General features: G+C 30.1%; 1 protein-coding gene across 1 annotated transcript in view; it reads left to right on the top strand.

Annotated features, from left to right (window-relative positions):
- LOC111634423 (striatin-3-like) overlaps positions 1-24975 on the top strand; it is a 91989-nt gene that overhangs the window by 50925 nt on the left and 16089 nt on the right. The window contains exons 11-15 of the mRNA XM_023379190.1: positions 639-770; positions 4270-4342; positions 4416-4566; positions 5181-5291; positions 18416-18652. Of these exons, the coding sequence (XP_023234958.1) occupies positions 639-770; positions 4270-4342; positions 4416-4566; positions 5181-5291; positions 18416-18652 (704 nt within the window). The remainder of the gene's footprint in view (positions 1-638; positions 771-4269; positions 4343-4415; positions 4567-5180; positions 5292-18415; positions 18653-24975) is intronic.

Consider the following 24975-nt stretch of genomic DNA (forward strand, 5'->3'; position numbering starts at 1 on the left):
ACATGTGATTTAAGAGATCTCATAAAAGTTAATTAGTTAAGTTCTCTTTGAATTTAAGTAATTTTATAGTAAGTTATAAATTAATTCTGACTTTAAGGAGTCATAAATGTGACCAAATATTAAAAGATTTTGCTGTAGTAGATGAAATTTTCAAGTCATATAAACAAGAAGAATTTGAATGGATTTACTTTGTTTAATTAATAACTTGTGGAATATCTTGAAATAATTAATAATGATAAAATTATTTGTTAAAGTAAATATAATAATTATTTCTTTAGGCTTTGTTAATGTATTTAAATTAACAATGCCATTTGTTCTCAAAATTTAAGGTAAAACTAGTTTAAATTTTGGTAATGTAAGTCTGAACTGTAAAATTTATAATAATATATCAAAAAGAGAGAAATAATCTCATGAAACATGGAGAATAATAATACTTTAATTCAAGTTTTGGTAGCTTTAATTATCTAAATGTCATTATTATTATTATCTTGGTGTATTGTGATAATGATGGACGAATATGTTACATTAAAATAATTCTTATGTTCATATTTTTATTATAGAATATATAAGAAGATAATTTAAATTTGATCTTAAATTCAAATTACAATATTTAGTCTGATTATTATTTTTTCCTGCAGAATCCCTGCTAAGAAATTTCCTAATTCCATCACTGAAAATGCACTTTTGGATGCCGAAGCATCAGTTCTAGCAACATTTGATTTCTTAGCTTCTGAAAATGCAGATATGGATGATGATGAAGATGGTTTCAGGTATTAATAATATATAAACATTTTTTTAAAATATAAAGTGTTTTCATAAAGTTATATGTTTGGTCTTGGATGTAACGTATCATTTAGACAACTGGATAGCTGAGGCAGTTGTCATCAGATTACTGCTCTCCTGGGAATGAATCAGAGCAATTTATTCCACAGAATCTTTCATGGGTGGCCTGTCCAAGATATGTTATGCTAAGTCCCTCACCCCCTGGTCACCCCAGTTGTGGCCTGACTGAACCCATAATGGGTATACATACATAAAAGGCCTTAGTGCTCACAAGTTAGAAAGTTAATAATGAAAATTATTAATTATTTAAAAAATAGAGAAAATAAGAGTTACACAATTTTTACACACACAAAATATAGATGAAATTGCAAACTTTCATATATATATTTTTTACAGTGGCATAGCATGGGTGTCAGCCACCTGGGGCAAAGAAAAATTTTGCCGTCCCCTTATTTAGGTATCTCAATTTAAAAGACTAAAATTCAGTTTCGTCACAGAATAAGTAATGAAAAATTCCATGCTAGTGTTGCCACCTTTGTAAAATCGCTGACCCGGACAGTAGGTGAGGTTTGTTTGAACAGAAGTTCCTGACACATGTGTATGTCATTTTGCAATTCCAAGAATAATGTGCAGTGCATGCCGGTTCTAAATCAGTTACAGTTAGCGACTAGGGAGACTTGGGTAGGAGTAACGTAAGTAACCTAGATGACTTAGCTCTATTGGATATTGGAGGTGTATATGAATACGAATGAATCGTACAAGCAAAAAAAAAAAAAAAGAAGGTCGACAGGTTGCACACGGTATACCCGGGTAAAATTAATAGTTTACCCTGTGCGACGAAAATATGAAATGAATAAAATGGTTCAAATTTTTACAAGATATTATTATTATTTATTGTGAAATTTTGCCGCCCCCACTATGCTATGCCACTGATTTTTTAAACTCAGAGTTAAAATACGGCAAATGTCACTTCTAGTACTTTTTACACAAGCGTTGTTATGTAGAAAGTAGTGATGCGACGATACCATAATTTTTTCCTGATTTCGATTCCAATTCTGCAAAAACTCCAGACTCCAATATCATTTTGATTCTTTTGAATAGTTTGTAAAGTTTATTTTCTTTAGAATAATTAACAATTTACATTATGAGCACAGTATATTCATTAATTAATAAACATCAAGCTTAAGAGTGGAAAATGATTGGGAAATCCAGAATCAATCTTTTAAAAGAAATCCAAAATATTTTCATTTATAGGTAGCTATGCATGCTCTTATTATGTTCTACAAAACAAATTTGTAATCTTATTTTAGGTAAAGTTAATATTGTAGCATTACCCTCAAAGAAATTACAGCTAATTAATTCCCTTTTACTCAAAGAACTATCTCATCATGTCACTTAGGGTCACCATCTTTGGAAGCTGCTTCGTTGGTCAACACAACGACTAGGGAGGGAAAGGTAAATGAGAAGATGTACTTCTATTTTCATGTTTCCCACAATCTGCATACCTCGTAAATGTTTTAATTCCATCGTATTTAACACTAAATGAGGTTCAGCAAATGATGCAATGAGCCAAACAAATATCATCATCATTATGAATTAACCAAGTTTTGAATACATCCATTCAAACCAGGTTTTCTGAAATACACAATTGTATAATATTTTTTGCGGAAAGAAGAATCAAACAAATGACTAGACTGATTCATCTTAAAAAGTCAATGTTTAAAACTCAAAACAGCAGTAGATTTAGCGCACATAATTATTTTTATTTAGAATCACGTGAATCGCATTTGTTATGATTCGTGTAAATATCACAAAACCTGATAAATCTGTAAAACCAAACAACCAGTGGTTGTTTGGCTTTACAGATTTATCATATATATACCATTCGTGAGATTTAGCCTAAATTAATGATTTACACGATACACTTTTTGTCTAGTCTTGTGTTGAATTATACGAGCACTAAGGTGGCTTTTCTTATTTGCTGATATTGATGGTATAATAAATCTAGCAAAAAAGAAAAGTCATCTTAGTGCTCATATAATTCAACCTAAATTAATGGTTATGCTTATTTTTTGGACATGGATGTATATGTACAGTACATATATGTAAATATACAAAATAAATTATCAATATATTTAAGCAAAGAGCAAAAATATTATATACTGAGAGATAATTTTAAAGTGTCAGCATGTGTCCTAGCTGTTAAAGTAACAGAAGGAAAGTATTGTAATCAGTCACATTTTGACTCTAGATTTTTTTGTATTTCTCAATATTTTAAGGACCCCTGATTCCAAAAATACCAAAAAGGAACAAAATTCTATATGTATGTTGGTGTCTATTTTACATTATTTCTCAGGGCCCATGGATCAAAAATTTTGAAATTTGACTGGGAATACTTCTATATATATACAGTAGAGCATCGTTTATCCGAAAGAATTCCAGTTGGCAAATTTACATTTTTGCTAGTGCTATGGCACTGCAATCTTTGGCTATGTCTTGGGCTGCTCCAATATTTTTTATGTTTGTATATGTGTTTTAGCTGGCAGCACTGGCACTTTTGTGTGGTGTTTTTCTGAGAACTGTGTGTCGTGCTGAAATGAACATTTTTGATACTAGATTAACTTCTAAAGTATAAATTTTTTTTTGTTTTTATATTTTTCAATATATTTATTTTGTTTGTAAAAAATAAAGAAATAATTTTTAATGATACAATAGCCATGATTATTATTTTAAAAAGTTTACGTTAGGATTAACATAGACGAAAATTCAACACAAAGCGACATGCAACGGAGAAAAATTTCAACATGGGATAGGTTAATATATTTTTTCGTACATAATTGGTTATCCGAAAAATAAGTTATCCAAACAATCCCAGTCCCCAATTGATTCGGATAAACAATGCTCTACTGTATACTGAGCATTGATGCTATTATATTTTGGAGATTTTAAGTATAAGTAGAGTCAGTAGGGGTAGAGGTTATATCTCAAATGGGACCAGACATAATAAAAATTTTACTTAACAGTTTTTTAAACACTCACCCATACTTCCAAAAATAAGACTTTTGCCTTTTACAATAATTAATAATATAAAAAAGTTGTTTTTAATAAAATCTCACAACAGATATCACACACAATTTTAATTTTGAGCCGTACTCTTAATGTTTCTTCCTATGATAATCCATTTTTAAACTTAAATATTCATTTTGAATAGAGAAATATTTTCATAATTCAACAAAATTACTCCTTTTAAGCTTTTATTATTTAAATTTTATATTAATATATAATTGAAAATGATCAGACTTCCGGTCCCGTAACCTCCTGTTCGAGCACCAGGAAATTCATGCAAGAGCCTTTGCCAGCTTTTTACTTCAATTATATTAAGCCATTAAGTTTTATACTTTAATTGAAAATGTCACATTCCATCACTGTTAATAATAATTACGTTTGATAAAATATTTTGATATTTTAATAATGATTTCTTTGTAGTGATGAAATTGACGAATGTAATATGGCAGATGAAGACGAACATTTAGAAAAAAGAATGAAATCAAAATCTCAGGTATTATATATCGATTGTATTTCTATTTGTTGTGTTAATTTCTATTAGATCAATAAATAAATGAATAATATAGGGTATTGGCAATGATACTGTCGCAACTAGAGTTGATGAAGTGATGAGGGATGCCGAAACAGAAGAGGTACTTTCGGAATTTGATTTTTTGGGACCTGATGCTGCTGAAGGTGCCGGAGAAGCCAGAAGTCAAGGGGACGGATCGGATTGGGGTAAGTGGATATAACACAAATCGATTTTAATGTATCTCGAAAATGTGTATTTGGATAGAAAATAAAACAACATATTTATTTACGCTGTTAAAGTTAGCTCAAATTAAATATTCTACATTCAAATGGATCATAAGAGTTTTATTAATTAAAATTAATAAAATCTTAACAATTAGTAATACTACAGTTTAGGAATCCAGATTAGGATTAAATGAAATTAAATTTTTTTTCCCCTGTATAATTTTTAAACTTAAATATTCATTTTGAATAGTGAAATGTTTTCATAATTCAACAAAATTACTCCTTTTAAGAATTTTGGATATTTTTAAAGCCATCCTCAGATTCGTGTACTATTTAGAATTATAAATATGGTGCAAAGATATTAGAACTAGAATAAATTAAAACAGATCAGTGTATAAAACAGCATTTATAAAAATCAAGCTTAACAGTTCCGATAAATATGATGTTTTTCTATACCAGAATTTAAGAACCAAAAAATTTATATAATTCGCTAATTAAAAATGAACAATTTGTAAATATTAAATAGTTAAACAATCACTTAAATTTACTATGTAAGAAGAATCAGAAATATTCTGAAATATGCCGTCTGTGAACAGAGAAATCAGACGGTTGTTCTGAAGAGGAATGGGGCAGTAATCCTCAGATCATTAACAAGCTGGTGGAAGAATACAGGAAAGAAAAGAAAAATAGAAAGGGCGCATCTCAGAGTAAGTTAGTCGCCTGCAATGACCTCTAAACTTAGGTCATTTTAGTGTGTTTCCATCAATATAACTGGGTGAAAGGCTGTTATTTTTATCTTTTTTTCCTTGATTCTATTCAAAGTTTTAAAATGTAGCAATATCTTTCCTTTTCAATATCAAGAAAGTGATATATACTTATGTAATGTAAGTATTTGAGGATGAAATATGGAAAGACATAACTCAGGTTGTTGATAATTTGCCACCAAGAATTGATATATTTTTGAATAGTACAAATATTTCATGTATTATCTCACATTGCAGTAAAATGATTGTTAATTATTTATTTAGAAACATCATTTAATTTATTATTAAACATTACTTTTTAATTGTAAAACTTAAGTACAAATACAAATCATGTATTTTTAAATATGGCACAAAAACTAGAACTGTGATGTTCATTTAGCTATAGGTAATACAGTCCAATCTTTTTAATTTGAAGTATAAAGTTTTAAATATAAAAAATTATCGAACTAGTTTTTAGCAGTACTCGGCATTTTTTAGTCAACATGATATTTTTCACTTCTTTAATCACTACAACTTTTAAAGCTAAACTTGTGTATGTTCCACATTTAGATATTGCAAAAGCACAGATAAATAACTTTGTTATCTAGATCCAAATATCATTAAAACTGTGAAACTTGACAATTTCACCCATGCTTTGAGGATTTAGAGCATGTACACTTTGATGAATTGCCGAAATGCACACATTCTCTAAATTAGTAGGCCACATTCTACTTTTTCTTCTCATAACATTCTAGCTTTTTCATACTCAGTAAGGCAGAAGGAAGAAAAAGAGAAAGACAATAAATGAGATATATAATTTGGAATAAAGGGAAGTACAGGGCTCTCCAGGAAGGAGCTTTGAGATTCCGACTGCTAACAAGATGGGATGGAGCAGGGTTGTACTGGATAGCAGTTAAACAACAAGCTTTGAATTATCTAAACTTCTACTTAAAAATGTGAATTAAATGTATTCTTTAAATTCTAATTTAAATACAAATTTCAAGGGGAATATACTGGGTTTGGCTTATCCAATAATTCAAATTATTGGAGTTTGAATTAATTAGATTCGACTGTAGTACTATGTTTTGAAATTTATTTTAAAATATTGACTATCTTGTTTTGTTTGGTTATTGTCATCGCATTCAAAAATAAGAAAGTATTCTTTTTATGATAAAATTATAAGATTTATATTAGATAAACGAGAACAAATATTTTGTAACTAATTTTTAAAAATTTTATTATTTATATAATAATAATAATTCCGTTCGTGAAACTCGTAAGACATATTTATTATAATTGAAAACTCATATACGTGAGAATAGAGTATTAAAGTATAGTTTTAAAGGATCGATCCTAAAGTACAAATATTTATTTGAAAGTCTCTCGCGATCTTCAGTTTGTTAATAGAATATTCAAAATGTAACATTAGTTACCTTTTACCAAATTTACATTGATGTTTACAATTCTGATTGTTATTCTTTGTGACGAAAATATAAAACTGTTATTCAATTATATGAAAAATATCATTTTCTTAGAAGTTTGTATTAGATATTCTGCATGATTTGCAATTATTATATTTATTTTTATTTATTTACTTTTTTTTAGTTGTAAGTTTTATTCTGAAAGAAAAAAAAACAAATAAAAGAAATACTGAAGTTGTAATCAATACTTGTATTTATTTTGATCCAAACAAAATATGAAATTTCCATTCACATTTTTTTTTTTAATCAAACAAGAGTTAATTATTTTGCTAATTTAATTCTTTCCAGGCGGAACGGTTACTCTCTGATCTAGTCAGATGTGCTTCTGTAATAGTTTTCAACGGCCCGTTTATAATTAATATTTAGAACAGCGATGCTTCTTGAAAAAAGATACAGTGCTTTCTGTTTACAATATATTCGTGAAAATTAAAGATGCAGAAATTGCTACCATTTTGAAATTATGGAATCATATTTATGTTGTAAAGAACCGTGGACTCGTTTGCGCTCCACATTGTTTGATGGAGTAAATTGATTTGATTATAAAAAGCAAAATTTTATGCAATATCTTAAATTTTTAATAATAATTTTAGAAATATTCTGTTACAAGTAAAGCGTCGAGAAATTTCCGTCTAAGTAAATTTTAAAAACTCAGAATCTATCCTATTTTTTTGCAATTGATAATTGAAAAGTATAATTATTTCAATAAGAACGAAAACATTGTATTCTGATAATCCATATTCTGTGAAATATTCAAATAATAAAACAAATTTATTTATCATAATGCTGGAAGGCACTTTTAAGTAAATTTCATCTAACGTCTTAATTTTTGGAATTAATCTATTTTACTTATGCTCTTTTTATTTCTCATAAATTTAATATTTTTAGAAATCTTATTAAAGCTTTAATTACTTAATTTATGCATGAATTTAATAGGAAAAAACAACATACATGATGTTCTATGAAGGGTTCTTGGGGTCTGTCTCTCTTATATTTTAAATATTTTTGCTGTTTGTCAATTTATTTATGATTATGTTTCTCTTCCATAATTCAAATGAAACGTTCGTCTATTTAGTAACTAAATGGATAAAATTAATTATATATATAATATAGAAAATGTTGAGAGTCTTTGTTAGACCTAAGGAACTAAAAATTTATCGAAACCACGAAAGATAGTTCTATTTTATGTCAGTGTTTAGTTGCATCAGGCTTGTATGTATATGTTTGGAGCATAAACATGCAAACATGGCTTTATTGCTGTTTATAATTCATTATATCTCAGTGATTTTTGAATTCTTGATATATTGTTGCCATAGTTAAATACACAACAGTCAAGTAAAGCATGCGTGTTAGAGTATTTCAAATTTTTCTGTTTTCGAGTGCTCTTTCAAGCTTAATCTTCCTATTGTAGTAGTATTTGAATATACTCATTTGAAACGGAAACAAGCTGGGCCTCTAATACAAAAATAAGAAAATTACTGGAAGGATTAATAAGAAATTTACTCCCTAGAGATGGTAAGAGAAGTCGTGAAAGACAAAGGACAAGACAGAGTCAAGATAAACTTCTGCCTCGATAATACTCGGAGTCGGCAAATGACAAATCAAAAAGAAATATATATTGTTAACCTGGCTAAATAATAATAAATAATATATTAATGTTTTTTCATATGAGCATTAACATTTAAATAACATATTAATATCCTGGTGGGATTGATTATAAAGTTAAATTATGCTAGAAATTTTTTTTTTCACACTATTTTTTAAAATTAAATTATTTAACTAATTTGACTTAGGGATAGGCAGATCCCACCATTTTGTATAAATATTAATGATGGAAAATTAATTTTAAATTTAATTAATTAATTTAGAAACGTTCGGAAGAAAAAATTGACCCAAGGCAGAATTCAAACTCAGAAACTTCGTAAGCCAGGCAGGTACGTTAACAGTTATGCAGTCCGGACATCCGATCCAATCTTTGCTTCTAGACGTATATGTAATTTAGTATTTGCCAGATAATTGTGTTGAATAAACTCTTGAAATTTGGGCTTTGGTTTCTGTTATGTAACTTATATATGGATTTGATTATTTAAAAACAAAGTAATGATATACACACAAGTGTTAATGCAGCAGTGGGTACTTACACATTTGTCATGATATTAATGGATTCGGAAATGTTTGAAGAAGTAAATCAAATATTATAAAGATAATTTGGCCTCGCCGATTTACTCATTGATATAAATTGTTTACATAAAAGCAGACTTCTTATGAAAAACAAAAGAATACAATCAAAAGGAGACATCAAGCAGGTTACTAGAAAAATCCGAAATTTCAAAAACGCAAAATATTTTAGCGTCAAAAAGTCTTATCCTCGATGCTTTGCAGAATAGAGTACCATTTGCCTATTTTTTAAGATATTTATTATTATTTTGTTCTATATTAAGTAACAGAATTTTCTTACATCTTATCATTGATTATTCTTTAATAAGTTTGTTTTTATTATTTACAGTTATTTAAAATATATGAATTTTGTATATGAAACTGATGTTATTTATAAAAAGTTATTATAAATTGCAACACGAACATGAAATGCCAGGTTATACTGCTAATGATAGTTAATGGCACAGCTTCTAGCATCTATGTTAAATTTGGAGATGTTCCGAAATAAATTTTTTCGAATTTCATTCTTTGCCTCGTTGAAAGTAATTGCTATATGTATTCTTTTGATCATTGTATTTTTTTAGTGCAATTTTTATTTCTTTATGAATCTTATATTATCATTGACTTTGAAGAATGTACAGTACTATTTACAATAAATACAAACTCTTGCACTACTGTTGTTGTTTCTTGCATGTCTGTCTGGATTTTTTTGGATGAAAATTAATGAAAATGTGAATTTGATTTTATGAATTACTTACCTGGAGATGATTTTTTTCAAGAAGAAATTCTATCCATAAAATAAGAGAAACAAACATATACAACAAGGTCCTGATTACCTGGACTTCATTATCTTGCTACGAGTATCAAATGGCCACTACTGATTACCTATACTCGTGCTCATATTTAGCTAATTTGTAGCATTAGTAAGATGTATTCAGTGCAGTGTTTTCGTATGTATGTGTAAATGGATATATATTTACATATATATGTTATCAGCCAAACGGGTTTATCCTACACATGTCAGGATATACTAGTTTAGCCCAGGACAATCTAGTTTGGCCTAAATACTTTAGGCTTAACTAGTTTGACCTAGGCCGAACTGATTTAGAGTTATTATTCAAGTATATTAATGGTTAAAATAAAATTAAAAGGCAATCGATTAGACGAACAATATCTATTTAAACATAGTCTACTTAATTATAAAAAACGGTATTGATTAGAAGTGACACAACACTTGTACAGTACAAAACTATAAAATAAAAATAAGCTAATCAGTACTTATCAGTATGTATCTTTTTTATTAACCCATGCACTTTTAAAGGTAATTAACTTCTAAAAATATTTTCAAAAATTCAAACAAAATAATAAAAATAATTTTTAGAGTCAAAGTAAAATTAAAAATGAACTTATTTATGCTTCTTAGTGTAACATGTAAAATATTTAATCTTTTATTTATTTTTACAGGGTGTACTGTGGCGGCATTTCAAATTACACAAAATGGTTTTTTTTTTTTTTTTACACTGGCACTTGTTGTAGCACAGTTTCTGGTACTGGTGTACCTCATAAAACATTGTCCTGTTCCAACTGAATGTTTGGTAGCTGCAGTCCTTAGTGAGATTTGAACATTTTGACCAAATTACATAACAAATACAAATTACATAAAAATAAATAAAAGATAAAATATTTTATATGTTACACTAAGAAGCACAAATAAGTTCATTTTTAATTTTAGTTTGACTCTAAAAATTATTTTTATTATTTTGTTTGAATTTTTGAAAATATTTTCAAAAGTTAATTACAGTAGACCCCCCCCCTATAACGTGGTAGATACATTCCACTTTATAAGAATTTCGCGTTGTAGGAATTCTTAAATACATGAGCCAATCACAGCCCAGCACGTGGGCAGTTTACGGACTACAGCTGTTTGAAAGGTTTTCTTCCATAAAATTAATCGATTCTAGACTAATTTGACTCAACATTTCCAAAACACGTGTAATTTTTTGGGAATAATCCATATAAACTATGCTATAAACAAAAAATTGTAGGATTACTTACCGAGTGTGCACTGTTCGACGACGCCATTGCTTAAGCTTGTTTTCGTCGCGGAGCAGCGCATTGAGCGGCAGGCGTGTTTCCTGATGAGTTATTTTTCTGTGAAAAATTCGTTGAACTTTGGAGACATCATTAATTAAATAGAAATAATTTTTATGGCTGTTGAATAAGAAATGTTTTTTTCACAAGAAATGTATAAAAATTAGACTTACAGTACCTAATTTATGTACTATACAGACGATAGTAAACTCAACTTATTCGCCTAAACTCTATGTAGCGTGTAAGTAGTTCGGCTGCTCGTCCACTATTGGTCCAGATTCGACCAATCCTGTCGCGACGCGAGTCAGCAATGACGTTTTACTGCATTTTACGAGTCTCTTTTAGCATCTTTATACAAATACGGTCTCAATTTTTTCGCCACGATATACAAAACTGCATTATGGGGGTCTACTGTACCTTTAAAAGTGCATGGCTTAATAAAAAAAAAACTGATAAGTACTGATTAGCTTATTTTTATTTTATAGTTTTGTGCCAGTGTTGTGTCACTTCTAATCAATACCGTTTTTTATAATTAAGTAGACTATGTTTGAATAGATATTGTTCATCTAATTGGTTGCTTTTTAATTTTATTTTAACCATTAATATACTTGAATAATAATTCTAAATCAGTTCGGCCTTGATCAAACTAGTAAAGCCTAAAGTATTTAGGCCAAACTAGATTGTCCTGGGCTAAACTAGTATATCCTGACACGTGTAGGATAAGCCCATTTGGCCTGAAATCGGGTTTGGCCGGTAACACATATATATATATGATTCTGCATCATTCAGATTGTTTTATTGTGAAACTCACTGATGGTTCTGTTAGGCTGGGAGCCCACCAGTGATTGAGTAGATAAAACCACCGAACACTTGTAGTTGATAGTAGGTTTGCACTTTACCAAAGGCTGACCATGTCGTAAAAGTGTTTTTCTGGGTTTTCTTCATATGTTTAACCCCTACATAGTGGTCAGTTTCCCATAGAAATTCCTCTCTGGAAGCATTACCTCTTTACATATTGCCCAGGGTTGCATTGTCTTATCTAATGAATCTTGTTAGGCTAGATACTTGAAATCTGATATATGTATATGTTATATATGACAATATTTATTCATAATGTACAATTTATGTACACATTTAAGCTTTTTATTCCACCATATGGATATTAAAAGAAACTTTTCTCATGTCTAATGTGGGCTTGACCAGACCCACAATGGGGGTACAAATTGATAAGTCCCTATGAAGTTTTCAGAGTTTCTCAGATATGAATTTTGGTCATTCAAAGTGGCAGATTAATGTCTTTTGAATCTAGACATCCAGCTGTTATATATATATATATATATATTAAGGTTAAGAATTAATTTTAATTCAAAATCATTTTGTAATTATATCATATTGTGTTACACTGGCTCTCCAATAAGCCATACTTTCTGCATAAAACATTTAATGAAGGCAGATAAATTACTTTTGAAGTGTTTTTCTTTCTGATAGGGAGAAATTAATTTGACTATAGAAAATTCTTATTTAAATACATAATTCAAACATCTTTTTATCAGAAAAATATTTAAAATATTATAAGAGAGAACCCAACGTCATAGTGCACTGAATAAATCATTTTAAGTGTAATTTTTGGAAGGTCAAATTTCAAAATCTATCCGAACTGGCAATTTAAATATAGAATTAATTGGCTTCATATTTTAATTATAAAAAAATTACAGAAATGAAGTTCAACCCGAGCTGTAGTTTTAAACCATTCTCCAGTTTATTCAATTCTCATTAACTGTTATAAGTGAATCTTTCGTGCAGCGAAATGTAAAGCATGATTTCTGTAATTTGTTCTTAAAGTACAGTCCTAATAACAAATAATTTTATGTCTACCTAGAACAGCGATTCCCAAAGTGGATGTTACTGCTCCCTTGATGGTTGTAGAAGACTGAAGGAGGCACTGGAAAGCAAGGGACAGTAGGGTGTTGGAAGTCAAGGGGTACAAAAATTTGTTTTGAAACAAATGAAATATATAATATATATGTATGTATATATACACTCTAAAAGAGGGCTGTAGTCCAAAAAAAATTTGGGAAACACTGGCCTAGAAGTTTACTTAAGAAGAAATGCAGTTTTAGGTCGAGTTTGGCATAATTTTCTAACAACCTTATTTGCATTTTATTGTTGTGTGGCTAATTAATTAGTTGCATTTGGATTTTATTCAAAAAGAAATGTGCATGTATGTAAATAAATATCGTTTGAACAGTTTATTACAAGGAACATTTGTCATTTACTTGGTTGAAATGTTATATGTGCTTGAAAATGATTTCTCTGGTTGCATTTTTCTGATTGTGTTTGCATGTTTAATAACATTAGATAGGACGAGTGCCTGAGAATTTTGTATTATCTAGAAAGTAGATTTTAAATTTTTATATTATTATGATTTAGTAAATAATTTGCTTGATGGGATCATAAAATTTGGACTGTATAATAACATTTTTCCTCAAACTATTTTGCATTTAGATTGCAATCGTTAGTAGTTTTTCAAATGATATTTTTTTTTTACATTTTTATTGCACTGTATTTTTGGCTGTATTTTATTTTTATTGATATTTTTTATCCTTTGCACTGAAACAGTTTTATGATGATGCCTTGAAACAATGTTTCGCAAAGTTATTCAATCCCTGGACCACTTAAATCGAGTCACGTATGAACTGGGACCACGTATGCCCTCATCAGTTTCCTTTCCTTGTAAATCTGACTTTATATATGTGCCATAGTTTGTTCACCCAATAACCTAATTTATGAGATATGTAATGTGTGTAATGTTCTTTCCTTTTACTAAACAGCATAGATTTGCATTTTGGAAAATTAATTAGGTCGGTCTATGGGCCGTTTGGCGCATGTTTGCAAACCATCAGTGGTCCACAGACCATAGTTTAAGAACCACTGCATTAAAGAACTATTGTATTTACCATAGTATTAGTCAAGTTTAGCTCAATTATAACACTTTATTCGATTATTTTATCAAATATTAACATTACTAGTTCAGTTTCTATTAAACAAATGTTAAAGTTAATAGTTTATGCGCGTACAAACAATGGCATATTCAGAAAAAAATTATAGGAGGGGCACCACATAATACAAACAATTATATCTATATCTTATATCCTCCTAAAAATTATATCTCTGCAGAAAAACAATTATAATTATTAAATTATAAAGTTAGGTTATATTAAAGTATTAGTGAGTACATTAAACAATTGGTATATGTTCTGTGAAAAGCTACAAGGGTGTAAATGTCGCTATTTATATCCATGTCTGCATACAAATACAATGTAACTCAAATAATATTTTAAACATGAAACAAATATCCACAAATTTTCACTGACGTAACTTGAATATCTCAAACATATTGAATTGTGTTACTTTCCCGTCTATTATATATATATAAAAAGAGAAAGTATTGGAATCGTGTCACATTTGACACTCCAAATTCTCTGCAAATTTCCACATTTTGAGACCTCCTGAACCTAAACAAGTAAAAAAAAATGGCAAAAAAATTCCGTGCGTGTGTTGGCATCTATTTTTCTTAATATCACAGGATGGGGTGAAGATTAAGAAATAAAATTTGGCATGGTGGCTTGTATATGAGGTGCATTGATGCTATTGAATTTTGGTGATTAAAGATTGAGGAGGTTGGGAAATAGAGAGATGTCACATGTCATATCTCAAGAGGGGTAGGATTTAATGAAGATTTTATTCGTTATTAACATTTACACTTTTTTTATAAAACTCGTCTCTACTCTGAGAATTAAGCTTTTTGCCATTTTATATTAATTAAAAATATAAAAAAATTTATAATAAAATCTTATAACAGATGGTGCCACACACAACTTTATTTTGTGTAATATAATATAAAAGTTGTTATTATTTTTTTAATAAAACTCATAACAGTTTGGAACATTACACAACTCGTTGCTGAATTTTTTTTTATCCAGTTAAGTGTGTTTACTTAAACATTGTTATTTAAGCTTAATTGTTAGACTGTAAATTTTGTCTATAAATGATTGCATTCCAGTTACCCTTTGCTGTTAAAAAATCAGTTTAAAATACAATGGTACCTCAGGATATGCCCCAGCATACGAAATTTTCAGGATACGACATGAAATTCGAACATATTTTTGCTCCACGATACGTATAAAAACTCACCATACGACGTTACATTAGTTTGCAGTGCCATTTTTTATTCACTTCTGTTCATTGGTCTCAGTCCGCGTATTTGCTTCGTCGTGGAAGGATCTTGCTCGATAAAGGAAATCTCGAGATATTATCAGAAAGTGACTGATTTTATTGAAAAGAAACATTCCGAAAAGGTTCACACTGGCCGTATTGCTGCTCAGAGTAATGACATTTGCCTAAGTCATTTTAGAAACATTTTAATAAGTAGGCAAAGCCAAACCTCTTTGGATAGATATTTTACCAAGCGACCTCTATCCAGTGAAAGTGCTGGTGGAAGTAAAGGAACAAAAGCAAAAAGCAGTGTATAAAAATTTAAAAAATATATAAAACAACACTAATTTTTTTATCTTTTCTAAGTTATTTTTAAGGTATTGTTACATTTTGTTATGTAAGTTAAGTTTTAGTATCATTTCCCTTCTCTCTCTCTCTTCCGCCACCAGTTTACACCTCCTCCGCCGTCTATCCTCAAAGGTAAAGTGCAAATAAAACTACATTTTTTTTTTATTAATTATTATTCTATTATGGTTATTTATACATTTACAACTACAAAATGCATTTTTCAGTGTTTTCCTTACTATAGTTATTTATTTATTTTTTTTTTAATGTACTACTTAGCTTTAATTTGAGTGTGTTTTTCATGTTGGAACGAATTATTTGGTTTTACATGTAATCGTATGGGGAAAAATGATTCACCTTACGACATTTTCATGAGACGATCTCAGTTTCAGAACGGATTAATTTTGTATCCTGAGGTACCACTGTAAATTCTTTTTTTACAAGTCAAGTTTACTTGAATCAATGTGAAGGTTGAGCAGTAGTGAAAGTGTCTATTATTGGTAGAATTACACCTTGTGTCTTATCTGCATTGACTGCCAATTTTTGTTTGGGTTGCAGACATAGCCGTAGATTGTAAGATGTAGCTCTATTTTGGGCAAGTATACATAATTTAAAAAGTTGTCTTAGAATTGAGAAAATGCAGTGTTTATGAAAAGAATTGTTTAGTATGAATGCTTACCTTGCAGTGTCATTGGTGTTTTACCTCTAAAAATGGGAATTTTATGATGGAAATGCAGAAATAGACAGACTTAATTTTGACTTACTCTGGCATATATTCTTTGTTCAAAAAATTCTCTTGCATTGTGGGATTTTTGAAAAATTTAGTCAACTGACTGACCATAAAAGTTTGTCTAAACATTGATAAAGATACATTCTTAATTACTTGTTGTGAGAAATGTTTTCACGTGAATTACTTAATGCATGTTAATGGTGGAATTTTAAAAAAGAACACTAACATTTTCATCCCAGTTAATGGGCCATCCTTGGGCATTGGACGGTCAAGAGATAAATGCTCAGAATGAAGTGTCAAAGTGCCTGGCAATATCTCCTCACTTTTTTATGTTAATCACCACTGTTATATAATAGCCCACCTTTCCTGCTTGTTTACTTTATCGGAAATTGTCTCTTTGTCCTTCCTTCTGCCTGAATGTGGCCCATTATTGCGTCAAAAACAGTAGTAATATTTTTTTAAAATCCCACTGTTAAAGTGCTTTCGGTTAAGTTACCATAGTAGCGAATACATCATTCGTATTTTCACATTGATTTCATTCAAACGGATATGTGTTTCCATATGAAATTGTAAAATTACAGCTTGACGTGGCCAACTTTAAAGGTCATTTTCATCCTTAGATATGTTCGTTTCTCACTTTTATATTCTTTACAATATGCATAAGAATCATAAAAGTCAGAATGTGACATTTGGGTAATGTCACTTATTCAGCAAAATAAATATCTTTATTAATAATTAATAAAATATATTGCCTTGTTAGGTACTGTTTTAAGACTTTAGTTGTTAGACTGACCTATAACTGGAGATATGCAAGTCGTTCCTTGACCTTGTTGTAGTTTTAATGGTGCTCTGTGTATATATGAATATTTCATTTATTTATATGTAAACTCACTCCTTCAAACTTTTATAATTCCTTATTATTAAAAGAAGTCATAAAGTGTCTTAGTTATTCTTAAATAACATTTGTAAATGATACTCTTGGTGAATCATCCATCTGTAAACATTCAACGTTATCCTTGTTCGTTTTGTATATAGTTTGAGTGTGATCCATTTTGATTTTAATATTTTTCGATATGAACATTCGATCTCAAGCCAATTCCATATAATAGCTTGGGAAAGTAGTGTGCTAATTAATCTTTATCATTCTTTACGTGGCATTTTGCACATTTCTTGTCCTCATATTTAACCGATTTGATTTCAAAGTTTTGTGTATATGATATTAGAGACTTACTTCATGCCCAAGCAGGTGATCGAACAAAAAATTTACTTGTAAGAAGTAGACTTAGTGATGCCGGCAAGGAGTTTTGAATATTATATTTTGAATTCATAATAAATTAATGTTTCAGATTTAAATGTTTCTAACGATGCTTAGCTGGTCGATAACAAGCGCGGCTACTCGCAGTATTGCTTATGTCTACTGCTTGCACTTAAGCTTTTCATTTGATCACCCATACAATATAATATAATTATTTATGCAAGACACATCTGATATTGTAAAATACATGCTAAAACATCTGTAATGAATAAAATTGTCTTGCGGAAAAGCAAGAATTTTGTTGCAGAGCTGCTACGGTCGCTAAAATAATACATCAATTCTTACAGGCAAATGCATAACAACCGGCATTAATAAGCAACTGTTCCTCGGAGAGAATGCAGACACAAGATAGCTTTCTTGTTCTTTTTTAATGCCTTTTTTTTTTTTAATGCTTTTCCTTCTTTTTTTCCAACAGATAATGCTTTTTTAATATGATTTTTGCATGAATGCATTTTCTTTTTCCTTTATTTTACTAAATAACTCTAATATTTATTTTGTTTATGATTGCTAAGTAATATTTTGTTGCTATTATTTAACCTTATCTTGCATTTTGTTTTATAATATATTATATTATGTATGTATATATATATATTAATTTTTTTTTGTAAAATTAGAATTTTAATTAAATTTTTACATAATTTTTATTTGGTTTGTATGTTGCATGTTAAAAAAAATGAATTATTTCTTGGCTACTTCCCTTCCTTTCATCCCATCCTTTCACTTCATATGTTAAATAAACTTCCGGAATGACATTCAGGACCCAAACGGGTCATATTCAGATCCTTGCATGCCAGTAATTCTGTCGGCGACGACAGAGACATCCAACATCTGTCCGATTCAAAGACACCGTCAAAAGAAGCTCTGTGTTTGTTTCCTTCTGTAACGAATCCAAGCAATGATAGTAACGTGAACGATGACGAGGGACCTAATCTCGATTGTATTTTGGATCTTATTGGATCTCGGACGGGCTTTCGGCCCGAGGCGGAAGAAAATGGTACGTCGAGGCATCAACTGTGCATTATTAGTATAATTGTTATAATTATATAATATTGAACAGATTTATAAAACGAACAAAGAAAATTCCATTCTGCAAGAAAGTTTAAACAAACTGTTTTCTGGAATTTAAAAAAAAAATTGAGAACTAAAAAATTGTGTATAAAGTAATCTTTCTATGTAACGTGTTGTACCATTGAGAGTGTGAGCAATATTCATTAATTCATTATTTGTTACTCAGACTGACATGGAGCTACATACTAGCTGTGCCAGCTGCTCTTGGATACAATATAAGCAGGTATATGTAAACAACGTAAATATAAAAGGAAAATATTATTGTTAATAACAACAATAATAACAAGTAATAAAGCACTAAACCAGGGGTGGCCAAACCGTGGCGCATGCGCCAAACTTGGCGCATTGGACGATTACAAGTGGCGCTTTAGTCAGTTCTGAGCAACATTGCCAGATTTGGCTTCTTTGCAATTAAGAATATTACATAGAAAATTAATTTATTATAGTCTGTCTTGGCAAGTTCATTTGTTGCACAATTCGTTGCAATCAACTTTACAGATAAAATGAGTGTTCTCCACATAGTAAATTACAGTGTATGCATGTATGTTTATTTTCGATCAGTGCATAGGCGTCTAAATGACAGTGCTACCGTCCGGACAGTCCACGAGTCGGTTGGACTGCTACACCTGTTGACCTTTTTTTTTTTTTTCTTTTTTTTTTTTTTCTACGATTCACGATACATTCGCAATCGTGTATGCCACTAATGTCAAATGGGACTATTTTGTACGGGTAACTACACCACCACCGCATTTTTTATTAATTTTTTTTTCACACAACTGAATTTTGATCTTTTAAATTGAAATACCTGATTAAGGGGTGGCCGAAATTTTTCTCCGCCCCAGGCGGCTAACACCCACGGTACGCCACTGCGCATCTGAACTCGTCTATCAAAAAATTGGCGCATGGTATGCAAAAGGTTGGCCACCCCTGCACTAAACATTAAAGGAGTCAGCCAGTTTCATCTGGTCGTCTCCTCTAACATTTAGTGTTTTATGAATTGTTTATTGATGGAGTCGTGTGGCAAAACAGTTGATCAAACTGACAAATTCTACAAAATCTTAAGAAATTATTGAATCCTAAAGATCTTGTAATTATTTACATAAATTAAACAAATATGAAAATAGTAGTTTAAGCACTTGAAGGTTGTTTACGATTACTACTATAAAACTAATTCTATTGGATTATTTAACATTTGTTACATTACTAAACATTAATTAATATCATAAACATGTAAAGAACTATAATATGCGTTACGTTTAAGAAAAATACTGCTATATTAAACCATTTTTGCTATGTAGAATTCATGTTTTTTAGTTTAAAAATACAGTAGACTTGCACTCATTTGGCCTGTGATCCAGCATGATCAGTCATGTCATAAAACTTTTTATATATATAAACAAAAAGTACAAAATAATTACATTTTTATAATTATTTTTTACTTTTTATGGTAGTGCAGTATCATCAAATAATGTATAAAAATGCAATTGCAAATGTTTTCATAAAATACATGCTTATTCCATTGATAATGTGTCGGTTATTCATTTAGTCTTGTATTAATTGATGGTATGTATGCTTCCTATTTATCTTAAATTAATCAAAAAAATTGTCATGCCTATTTGAGTTTCTATAAAATAACTACATACCATAAAAATTACAGCCGAAAAGTAAGCCATGTATGTGATGCACTAATGTACTTGACTGCACGGGAAATGCCTTATCTTCAATCTCCGTGTTACCCAGTTTGACCATCCGCCACGCAGAGCAAAATTTCTGCAAGTCTACTGTATCTATTTATTCACTTTTTTTTTCTGGAAATGACACCAATAGGGAGTATTCTTTATATAAAATACAATATCCAATGAATAAAATAACACTAACAACTGTATTAATTAATTAAATGTGGCAGGTTGGCAGCTTGAAGGTATTTAACTTTCTGGGAGACCTTGATCTTGAGATTTTTTACACCGCTTTTTAAAATTTTTAAATAATAAATTTCAAAAACAAAAGAATTAATCCCTTTTAGCTTGTCTCTAAGTACTATAAGCCAGTGGTCCCCAACCCCTGGGCCACGGACCGGTACCGGTCTGTGGACCAAACAGTACCGGGGTGCCCAAGGAACATTAAATTATTTCTTTTTTATTTACTATGGTGTATTTCCTCGGGTTTGTGTGACTTCTAATGAACGACGGAACAACAGAATAAACTGGACATAAGAAACACACTTCAGGTGTCATTGTCTCCTATTACCCCCAGAGGGAACCGTCTCATTGCAATGAAACAAGCTCAGGGTTCTCATTGATTTAGCGTTCTAGTGAGTTAAAATGTTAAATAATTAAATCAATCTAAAATATAAACAATCAATGTCCCCCCTCAGTGGGCTGCGGTAAAATTATGAAACTTTGACCGGCCCACGATGATAAAAAGGTTGGGAACTGCTGCTATAAGCAGTTTTAGCCAAAGGAGGCCATACTAACCAATCTTCTCTCAACTTGGTTTAAAAAATTTCGTGAAAAGTCCATCATAAAATAGATTCTAATGAGATGTTTTATAAAAATCTTGTCTTACGTACTCGGTACAACGTGAAAGTTGGGAAGCCCCAGACTCGTGCCCTATTAGCCCTTACATAGATCTGTTGCTACTCAAAGGAGTGCAGTATTCTTTATATCTAGGCAGTGACAGATCCAGAAAAATTGATAAGAGGGTTATCGTAATAAAAGTAATTATATCACTATAATTTACATCCTTCTAAGTTTTTTGTATGTGAGTTCTCTGCAGTTCTTGATTCTCGAGATTCAAGAATAAAAAAACTATGAAACGTTATTGCATTACTAAATAAAAGTCAAAAAGAGCCATCTGTTATGTATTTTATTTTCAACAAAGATTTACGATCTGTCGAAATTCAAATGGTTATTTTAGTAAATTAATGTTTATCAAATTGTCAATATCGTGTACATTGCCAGTATACATCAGTCTTGACCACAATCAATGCATTGGTGAACAGTTTAATAAGCTTTTACTGGAACGTCTGGCGACCTAACGAAATAGCAGATACAAACAGTGCTAAATAGGCATTTACAGATTTATTTTGTCAAAAATGGGTGCTAATAATATAATCACAGAGATGGCCATATTTCCGCATTGGAGCTCATCGTATCCACAGCCTGATGAGTTTGGTATGCATAGGTCACTGCACCGATGAATTTATCAGTGAATATTGGAACATATTTTAGTATATCACAGTTCACCAATGCACTGTTTGATGCATACTGTAATCTACCTGTCGATATACAGGCATAGTCTGCAGAACATCTCCACTGTTAACATTTTGTTAATAGACTCTCTCTCTCTATTCAAACTAAACAGAATATATGTATCTCTCAATGCATTTTTCAATGTTTATTTAGGAAAAATTTTATATTTAGTCTCAAAAACTCCTTACAACAATATATGCTGAAAAGTTCTACAGTTAATAAAACATTAGAATTGCGCATTCTACTTTTGAAGCATGCCAAGTCACATTTATGGTATGGCATACCATAAACATAATAGCACAGCATACAAAACTACTATTTGATAATGATCTTGTTAATTATTTGATGTTCACATAGCAGTGTTTTAAGAATTTTACACCTTAAAACAAGTTTGTTACTTATAGATAGACGTTTTACTGCATTTTAGTTATGTGTTAGGAAATTGCTTGGTCATTTTGGCTTGAAATTGTAATGCGTTATAATTTTTTCTATTTAAAATAATGGAAAATGACTCCCAACTAACATTTTCATGCCAAATGCCTGATTTTCAAAAACAGATTACTGATGTTAAGTAGAAGATACCTATATGTATAGTTATATTATGTAAAAGAGTGTATGAGTATATTAAATAATTGGTTTTTTTGAATTATTGAACAGTTCAAACAGAATATGCTATGAAAAAGATAAAAAAATACAATTTATAATGCATAAATCATAGGTAATTTGGGTCAAATAGTCAATAAACTCTACCAACATCACTTCATATCTATAGAATGCCGACATTTTTAACATGGAGATCTCTTGTATTGCATAAAACTGTCACTGAGTGCACTAGAAATTATTTTATATTTTACCATTAACAGATTAAAAGAACAGAGTTCTGAGTTTTTAGTGTATGATATCTCAAATAGAATTTGATGGTTTGAGAGATAGACTTGACAATTCCAGTGAGGACTTTCAAGTGCTTTCTTTGAATTTGTACTAAATAAATACAGTATTTGAAATTTTTAAGTGTTCAGCAGACAGTAAGAAATACATATACACCACAGCATCGTCAAGTCTATCGGTCACAAGAAAACTTTTCGTCTGCTTATGACCTGAGGATTTAATGTTGATTGAGAAACTATTATCAATTATACAATATTATATATTATATAATTGTACAGCAAACAAATTAAATAATAATTACAAATATATCAACGTTTAGATTATAAATATCAAAGTATTGTATAAAATTTTAATATATGTATTATGTTTGACTTGGCACCATTTATTTGTTAACTAAGTTTAATTTTTATAAAATTTTATCAAACTGTTTATAATAATTGGCAGATTAGATTAATAATCATAGGTAATGTTTCATTAAGAACAAGCACAGATTCGGCATCATTGTAAATTGGCAAAAGAATTTTATAAAGTAACGAAGTTAAATGGTTTTTTCTATTTTTATTAAGCTCGTTTGGGTACAACAATCTTTTAGAATAAATTTAAATAGCAACTGAGAGTAAAATAAACATTTTTGACTCATTAAATTAGTCTAAATGTTTGTTTTGAATATAATGTTTTGCTGTTTCTGTTAGTATTTGAGACTTGAGTAAGAATTAGAGCATATTTTTAAAAATTCTTCAAGTTTATGGTATTTCTATTGACACCTTCCAGTTTTAGACTTCAGTTCTCTCCATCCATCCATTCTTCATTTACTAAACCTGACTATTTCTTAGTTGTTAGATCAAAAAATTAGAACATCATCTATATAAAAGTAAACTTGTACAAAGGAGAATTTGAGGTAAGCAGTTAAAATGCATGGTTAGTATAAATGATATTCCCAATTCGAAACACATTTAACTCACATTTAATGAACTTATGATGCATAAAATTGATACTAGTAGAAAGAGAAACTCAAAAAATTTTGTTGTAGTATATCACATGTTGTAACACTACCACATAATAGCGCAGTTCTCCACTAAAGGTGAAGTGAGAGAAAATGGCTGCCATGGAAGACAGAAGATGATGTTGTGTCCTAGTTTTCCATATTCATCAGTCTGTAATTAGTGTAGTGGCATTACTGAAGTGAGCTCAATGACCAACTAGAAAACAGATGGATTAGCTATGCTCGTCGTGAAGATATGCACTTCTTTGTCATCAGCCACATTCCCCAGATCCAATGCAGGACTTTATCAAAGATAGTCTACATGTCACTCTTACCACAGACCATGCATGATCCTCAAGCAGATATCACAGAAACTATTGCAGCATTCAAACGCATTGTGTTGTTGCAATGTCTGGCGGGAACTCGACTCAGCTCACATTTAACACACGTGATGGATTGCAATAAAACTTTTTGAGTTCCTCTTTTCTTTCGTTGGTACCAACATTATGTATTAGAGTTTCTTTAAATATGAATTACACATGTTTCAAATCGAAAACATCATTTATATAACCCTGTAACTCTTATAACATATTGGGAATTTCTGCATGCTTATAATTCCACTTTTTTTAGAACTTTTTATATAATAAAGGCTGTAAACTTATATCAAAAGGGCTTAAAAAAGATTGAACAGTTTGTTTCTCTGTAGATGAAACAGAGATTAGGTAACTTATTCTACGGTCACCAGAACAGATGTTTAGAGAATTATGGCATTTGCTTTATTTCTTTTAATTCTGGGTTTTTCCCTCTCAGCAGAAAGTGTAACTTTTTATGGGAGTAAAGACATTTAAGAAATTATTAAAAGCATAAAATGTTTCTTATAATCATATTATTAATTACCAACATGTCTGTGACTACCAGTTGGAATGTTTTGGAAAAGTATGCAATACAGTAGAAGTGTATTGCATACTTTATACTTTTACTGTAATCTCAGCCAGTAAAGTTGTATCAATGTAAATTTGTCGATAGGCTTTTTCCTTGCAATTATACTTTGTTATTGGCACAAAAGTAATTCGAGACAAGTAAATCTTAATCTCAGCCAGTAGTCACCATCGACGTGTTTTCTTAAAT

This window comes from Centruroides sculpturatus, unplaced genomic scaffold (assembly GCF_000671375.1).
Source record: "Centruroides sculpturatus isolate CEXI.00-Female unplaced genomic scaffold, Cexi_2.0 scaffold968, whole genome shotgun sequence".
Lineage (NCBI taxonomy): Eukaryota > Metazoa > Arthropoda > Arachnida > Scorpiones > Buthidae > Centruroides > Centruroides sculpturatus.